The sequence below is a fragment of the Telopea speciosissima genome, chromosome 10, assembly GCF_018873765.1.
Source record: "Telopea speciosissima isolate NSW1024214 ecotype Mountain lineage chromosome 10, Tspe_v1, whole genome shotgun sequence".
NCBI classification, from domain to species: Eukaryota; Viridiplantae; Streptophyta; class Magnoliopsida; order Proteales; family Proteaceae; genus Telopea; species Telopea speciosissima.
Window position 1 is genome coordinate 11,892,692 of NC_057925.1, and position 7,989 is coordinate 11,900,680.

General features: G+C 42.4%; 1 protein-coding gene across 1 annotated transcript; it reads right to left on the minus strand.

Moving 5' to 3' along the window:
- Window positions 1-535: 535 nt before the first annotated feature.
- Window positions 536-2,005, minus strand: LOC122643932 (UDP-glycosyltransferase 88F3-like). Its single transcript, XM_043837508.1, has one exon. The coding sequence runs from the start codon at window positions 1,971-1,973 to the stop codon at window positions 561-563; it is 1,413 nt and encodes a 470-aa protein (XP_043693443.1). The 5' UTR covers window positions 1,974-2,005; the 3' UTR covers window positions 536-560.
- Between the last annotated feature and the right edge of the window lie 5,984 nt (window positions 2,006-7,989).

Genomic DNA, 7,989 nt, shown 5'->3' on the forward strand with positions numbered 1-7,989 from the left:
TGAATCGATCAGGATCGATTCCAATTTTTGCCGTTCTGAATCAGAATATTCATCCTGAGATTCCTCGATTTCTGTCTTTTTAGGCTGACTCTAGGATTAATTGGACCACAGATTCTGATCCGATCTAAATTGGTAGAGACCGATTCGTCACCGATTCCGGGTTTTAAAACCATGCATGTGATTGGGAAAAATGACAATTAAGGTTACTGACATTATATATATTCTTTCTCACAGAAACAAAACTTGACACATCACCATCACATACTCTATCGAACGAATTGAGGACCTGACTCTCCTCTAGCCGTGGCAAGAGCTAGAGGATGTAGCCCAGCAAAAACAGAAGGCCCTCACCTGTGAAATAACTCAAACATCCTTGTTTTTGTTGGGCTGGATCCTCTAGCTCCTTCCATGGTTGTAGGAGAGCCGAATACTCGAATGTGGGAAAATCAACGCATAGTCATTTCATTTCTTAAAAAACAAAAAAACCATACACTATGACAGGGATTTTCTTTTTTATTTTTTGGTAATAACCATGACAAGGATCTGAGCATCCCGAAATGTCATCCCCGATTCCATGACTCGGCAAGCTCGGCAAAAGCAGTCCGAGAGGACCCACCCTCGGCCCACGCAGCCAAAGCCTTCTCCTTCATTTCTCGACAGCGTTTGCTAATCTCTCTCCCCTCCTCCGAGTCAATCAGCATTCTGACTCGCTTTTCAACCTCGGCAGCAATCACAAACCCATCCTCTTCCGCCGCCTCCATTGGCAAAGCCACCCTCATCTCTTCCACCAAAACTTTCTTATTGAGAGGCTGCTCTGCATAGAGCGGCCATGCCACCATTGGCATCCCAGCACATACAGCTTCCAAAACCGAGTTCCACCCGCAATGAGTCACGAATCCACCCACCGATTCTCGGCTCAATACCTCCACCTGCGGCGCCCATGATTTCACCACCAAACCCCTGTCGCTGGTCCGCTCCAGAAACCCCTCCGGCATCAGAGCTTCAAGATCGAAATCCATGGCAGACAGCTGCATTCTACCACCGCCGATTGGTGGAGGGTTCTTCACCACCCACAAGAACCTTTGTCCACTCCTCTCAAGCCCAACGGCGATCTCTGCAATCTGTTTCACCGAAAACGCGCCTAGGCTGCCAAAACACAAGAAAATTACGCTCCGACTCGGTTGCTTATCAAGCCAGGACAAACAATCCGCGGCACCAGATTGATCTTTGGGTTCTGCAAGCAATGGTCCAACACAGAAAATGGCCGGCGCTTGATTTCTGATCGCATTGATTGCTTTTGGCTCTAGTGCCTCAATGGTATTTGTTATAATTCCCTTTGATTTGAGGAGATTCGTACCCAGATCCAGCATCTTATCGTAAACCTGGTTAGTCCGATCGAGAACAGATGATCCCATTTCTGTAGCTCGAATTGGGGGCAATCCTGGGATTTGGAGAACAGTAGTGTTGCCAAGCTCTCTGAAGCTCTTGTTTGTCTGGTTATGGAGGTTTGGGAGGTGAAGCATCATTGCAACAGAAGAGGCGCCAGAGGGAAAATAGTAGTAAAGAGGGATGTTCAGCTCGGTGGCAACAGGGGAGGCTGGGTGACAGAAGAAATCAATCACAAGGGCAGCAACAGAGGAGGTTTCAGAGATGGTTTGGAGGGTTTGGAGAAGGTTTGGGTTGTTGAGGCGAATTGATTCGAGGAGTATTGCGACCGGGTGGAAAGTTGGTGATGGTGGAAGGGAAGGAGGGTTGGGAAGAGCAGGTAAACGATGGAAGGTTATTAAAGGGTCTGTGTGAGAGACATGATCGATGTAAGGATTGATGGCGGCGCTTTTAAAAGAGTCGCCTGAAATGAGGACTGTTAGGGAGAAACGTTGGTTGTAGTGGCGGAGGATAAGCTTGCCCAGCTCAACCAAAGAGACTAGATGGCCCATGGCAGGGACTGTATAGAGAACTATAGTGTCCTTCATTTCCTTCTCCAACTTCTCTTTCTCTTCCTTTTCGTCTATACTCTAAATATCCCGATCGTTTCAGAATTAAGGAGCGCAAGACAAAGGAGCGAGAGGGAGAAATGTTAAATAGAAATGATTTTGCTGAGAGAAATTTGATTCATGATACACATTTTTTTATTTTTGGGGTGTAAGATTCATGGTACAACTAATTTATAGGGAAAAAATAAACTAATTTATAGGAAATTATGTATTATACCATTGTGAGTCTGACTTGCAAAGGCCGTGCCCAGTGCATAAAGGCTCCCACGAAAGAGGCTGTTTTCATGACCTGTGATCAAGCGTTCAGCAAGTGAGCACTTGACCAACACGCCAAGCATGATCTTCATGAAAAAGAAAAGTCTTTCATTGGAGGTTGGCTCAGGTTCAAGTTCTCTTATAGGCCTGAGCTGCAAAGATGGAATCCAAGAGTGGGACCCATCTCTCTTGGATGAATTTTTATCACCTCCAATTCGCTGCCCTCTCCAATTCCCTCCAATCCCTCACATAGGAGTAGAAATGACCACCCTACCCCACCTTGGACAGTGTGTTCGGGCAGTGGATAAGGTGATCATTTCCGCTCCTATGTGAGGGATTGGAGAGAATTAGAGCGGGCAAGAATTGGAGGTGATAACGATTCTTCCATTTATGCGTTATAGGTCATATGAGAATGGTTTTCGTACGAGAACATGAGCTGCACTCCTTTTTCATTGTACATTTATTGAGTTAAAAAAAAAAATTCTGTAACTTACAATGAAAATAAATAAATAAATAAAAGTCTTTCATTGTACAACCCACCTTTCTTTTTCTTTATTTTCTTGATAAAGAACCTACCCTTCTCTCAGGTAGGAATGCTTTCCTCTCGTTTTTTAAAGAATAGATTTGTTGTGTTTGTCACTACCAAAAAAAAAAAAAACATATTTGTTGTGTTTGTCCCGGAGAAAATAAAAAAGTCAATGACTTGCAGCCCACGCTTAAAGACCAAATGGATAAATTTCTGTGACCCTAAATTTAAGCTACATTTACCTAATTACTATAATATTTCCTTATATAACTATTAATAAATAATAATATTTTACCATTGAACTCAGAATTTTTGTCTAATCATAATCATATATTTCTATCAAGATATTTATCATATTCAGGAAGTGGATTCTTTGTTGAGCATCTCTTCCATTCATAGATAAACATTATAAATCCAATATACTAATATATAACCAATGATGCATCAACTATTAATACACTAAAACACATAATATTTGACTACAACGATAACGACCTCTACGGTTTGAGACCAAAACAAACTATTATAGAGAATCATGTTTTTCAAACATTTGGTGGTAATCCATACAAGAGTCTCAAATGATCCTATTCGATACACACATAATATGATTATTCACATTACTATATAATACAATGTGATAACCATATGAATAGAATGCCAAGTTCTATCCCTAGTGTGAATAATTTAAGGTCCAACCTTAGTACCATCAATCTCTCATAAGTCAATGCAAATTAATATTTTTAAATTAGGTTTGATAGACATATAAATCCAGTAGGTTAAGGTTTGCTTTATTGGAAGAATAAAAAGAAGTAAGAAGTGTTCTAAAAGGGACTTTAGGTAAATAAATATATATATATATATGTTAAGTTTAGGGTTGACATAAATTCCCTTGGCCAATATTGGACCTTATATAGTAATTTATGCTCCAAGTTCTTTGTAATAACAATATTTCTTCCATATGTATTTGTAGAGGAAAATGAACAGAAATTAAAATTTGATCCATAATCAATCTAGACCAATTCTTAGATATCTAATATTTTGAATCAACATCACATTTTTACTTTCATATGACACAAGTAAGTGTGTGGTCTAACGATATCCCCTCTAGCAAAGAACAAAAAAACTTTTTCTTTCTATAATGTTTCACTTTGAGTTTTGAACAGTTTAGAACACCACCAATTTGCCAACAATATTTTTTTTGGCTTTTAAGTGTTGAACAGTTGTAAATGGACTCCTTTATTAAAAGGTGTTGCTGTCGGAATCTGATCTGATGACATGGACGACTTGCAAAAGGTGATGGGCACAAGAGAGACCTGGAACACACTTCGAGGGAGGACTCTGTGATGCTTAAGTCAAACCCGTGCAACAGTAAGAGGAGGGAGTACGGAGAGAGTAGCAATTGTTGATTTAATGTACCTTGGGCCCTCCTTTACTATATAAAGGAGAGGCAGTTGCAGAGTCCTAATTGCAAGCTAGAAGAGTCCTTTCCCTTAGGGAATTTGGTTGACCCCCACATGCGTAATAGAGTGGAGCTCGTGTCTCCCTTGATTTGGGGAACATGCTCTATCTTCTCGTGGCTGATAGAGAGTCAAAATCCCAACACAACTCAGCTCATGGGGTATCAGTTCCTCGTGCAGAGTTTGAATCCTATTAGGGCTCTAATGCCGATGGATCTGTTTTCGAACGGTTCCTTCCAGCTCTGCTCAAATTGAATTTATTGAACTCAATTTTAGTGGTCACATTGTCCGTAAATAAAAAGCTCAATTGATGTTGGTGTAAGTACTGTGGTCCTCGGGACGAGGGTTCCTCAACCTTATGGTATATGGCGACATAGGGTTTTGGGAGATGTATGGTGTGTGTGTACATGGATATGGATAATATTGTCAATGTATAATATTGATAAATAGGGGATTAGGATCATGCATTAAAATATGATAATGTAATGTGAAGTCACCACTTAGGGTTAGGGCCTAGGACCCATTAAGTGTAGCCCTATCCGTTGTGAGCGGAATCGGGCTACGTGACTCCATATGATCCGACCAAAGGTTCGGGTAAGGGGTCAGGTTACGAGTGTGGGAAGGTGTTAGACACCCACCTCGCCCGGCCGAAGCCGGTCTCTCTGTGTTAGATGCTACATAAGGATAAATGTTCTCTCTCTTTTATTACGGGGATGGGGGATATTATGAACTACATTTAGATGCTATGAATTGAACTAAAGCATAATAAACTACATTACATATATGATAAATGTGGACTAAAATGATGAAATATGAAAGGACTACATTGAATCAACAAAAATGCAGTAATTATACCTGTATGGTTGTATTCCCCTGGCTCAGGGGAGATAGACGAATGAACTGACGCCGATTCTTTCTTGGCAGAGTAACGGCTCTTTCAAATGATTTGGAGAGAGGCAAACAGACAGAATAACGCCTGTAATAAAGGAGTTTTGATGGTTATCCGTGTATAGACGGGATAACAACGCCAAGGAGCAAAAGCGCTCTATACTCAGAGGGACAATCGAAGGATCTGTTCGTCACAAGAAAACTTTAAGCACTCACACTCTCATGAGAGAAGGAGGAGAAATGAGGGTGAAAAGGGAGGAAAAGAGGCTAGGAATCACTTGGGGAGGGTCTCTCCACCCAAAATTCCTTATGAAATGTGGGGGGGGGGGACCCTCCTATTTATAGGGAGGGACCCCTTCTCTCTCCTGGCCGGATAAGTCCTCCATGGCGCCGTTGGTGACGTCAGCAGGCTGATGTCACACCCCCTCATGGCGCCGTAGAAATCCGGTACACATCCTCACGGTGCCGTGGGAAGGCGTCCACGGCACCGTGGGAAGAGTCCACGGCGCTGTGGGAGCGCAGTGCCATTTTTCCTTATTTTTGGGCTTAAAATGGGCCATTTTGTGTTCAGCATGGTTCTTGGTCTTATGGGTCAGGTATCTTGGGTCTAAAAAGAGGGAGAGTGCGTCGTCCATCGTCCATGTCCCGTTGTCATCATCGCCAATTAGGGGGTGACAAAAAATCAGTGTCTATAGTTTGCCCCTCTTTAGCCGAGGCCTGTGCCAACAGCCGAAGGGTAAAGACAAAAGACCAACTAATTTTATCACCAAGAGCATGTACTGCTGACATTTTGCTCAAAGGCGGCAGAGTTGCTAAAAACAGGCGGTTAATCGCGATGAAATCTTTCGATAATCCTCAAAAGAAAAACTCGGAAGAATCAAATCTTTATCTTGTGAGCATTGCTCAAACAATTTTTGAGGGTGATAGGGCACCGCTCGACCAAAGACCTAGATAAGGCACCACTCAGCCCACAAGATCGAATATAAGGGACTCCACTGGGATAGAATTTTAAGGGTGATCAGGCACCACTCAACTGAAGATCTAAATAAGGTACCACTCTGCCCGGAGATCAAATTTGGGGGTGATAAGAGACCTCTCAATCGAAAGTCAAACTTGGAAGGTTATAAGGTGCCACTCGACCGAAACCATCAAGTTTGGAGGGTGATAAGGCACCACTCGGCCCGAAGATCAAATTTGAGGGTGATAAGGCACCACTCGACCAAAAGTCAAACTCGGATGGTTATAAGGTGCCACTCGACCGAAACCATCAAGTTTGGAGGGTGATAAGGCACCACTTGATCGAAGATCTAGATAAGGCACCACTCGGCCCGAAGATCAAATTTGAGGGTGATAAGGCACCACTTGATCCGAGGATCTAGATAAGGCACCACTCGGCCCAAAGATCAAATTTGAGGGTGATAAGGCACCACTCGACCAGAGTTGCCAAACAGGCGGTTAACTGCGATGACATCTTTTGATAAACTGATTGATCTTGATTGGGAGCAAGAGGTCTCGATTGATCTTGATTGGGAGCAAGAGAACTCGATTGATCTTGATTGGGAGCAAGAGGACCCGATTGATCTTGATTGGGAACAAGAGGACTCGATTGATTGATCTTGATTTGGAGCAAGAGGACCCGATTGATCTTGGTTGGGAGCAAGAGGACTCGATTGATCTTGATTGGGAGCAAGAGAACTCGATTGATCTTGATTGGGAGCAAGAGGATCCGATTGATCTTTGTTGGGAGCAAGAGGACCACATTGATCTTGATTGGGAGCAAGAGGACTCAATTGATCTTGATTGGGAGCAAGAGGACTCGATTGATCTTGGTTGGGAGCAAGAGGACCCGATTGATCTTGATTGGGAGCAAGAGGACTCAATTGATCTTGGTTGGGAGCAAGAGGACCCGATTGATCTTGATTGGGAGCAAGAGAACTCGATTGATCTTGGTTGGAAGCAAGAGGACTCGACTGAGCCTGGTGCTAACATCTTGAACAAGAGTTAGTATGATTCATGATAGATGATTGGAGTTTATGCATGAGGATTTTTCCTCAACATTTAGGATTTTTTTTTTTTTTTTTTTTTTAACAGGGTAAGACCCTTGTTATGCCGAAGAAGTATTGTGGCACAGAGAAGGTGCTCGCATGGTATAGACATCATTCTGTCGAGATGGCATGTGGAAAGCCACTCTTCGATCAATCTAAGACAATGGTATGACGTACTTATAGCCGATCTGGCTGACCTATGGAACGACACACTCCAGTCATTCTAAGGGAAAGATATGGTTTTAGTGAGGGACAGGTCTCATCTGAAAGGTTATTCACGAGTTTTGACAATGGTTGGATGACAAAATTACCAGCAAGTGTAGAAGTGGCCCAGAGATCACGACGATCAGACCATACATGATTCCGGTAGTGGCCAGATAAAATAATGATTTGGATGATAAATTGTCCATGAGTTTAGACTAAAAAGGATCGAATTGTACATGAGTACAATGGAGCCCGAAAGATTCATGGGATGATCAAACTACACGCGAGTATAGAGAGGATCAAAAAGTTCAATGATTAATTTGTACATGAGTACAAGGAGGATCAGATGATGGATCAATTTGTACATGAGTACAATGGAGACTGAAGATTCACGGGATGATCGATCTACACACGAGTATAGTGAAAATCAAAAAATGTTAATGATTAACTTATACACGGGTACAAGGAAAATCAGATAATGAATCAATCTTGTACACGAGTACCATGGAGACTGAAGATTCACGGGATGATCGATCTACACACGAGTATAGTGAAGATCAAGGAAAATCAGATAATGGATCAATCTTGTACACGAGTACAAAGAGGATCAGGATGATGGG

Excerpts from the sequence above, each read along its gene's own strand:
- LOC122643932 (XM_043837508.1), bottom strand. The coding sequence starts at position 1,973 with ATGAAGGACACTATAGTTCTCTATACAGTCCCTGCCATGGGCCATCTA.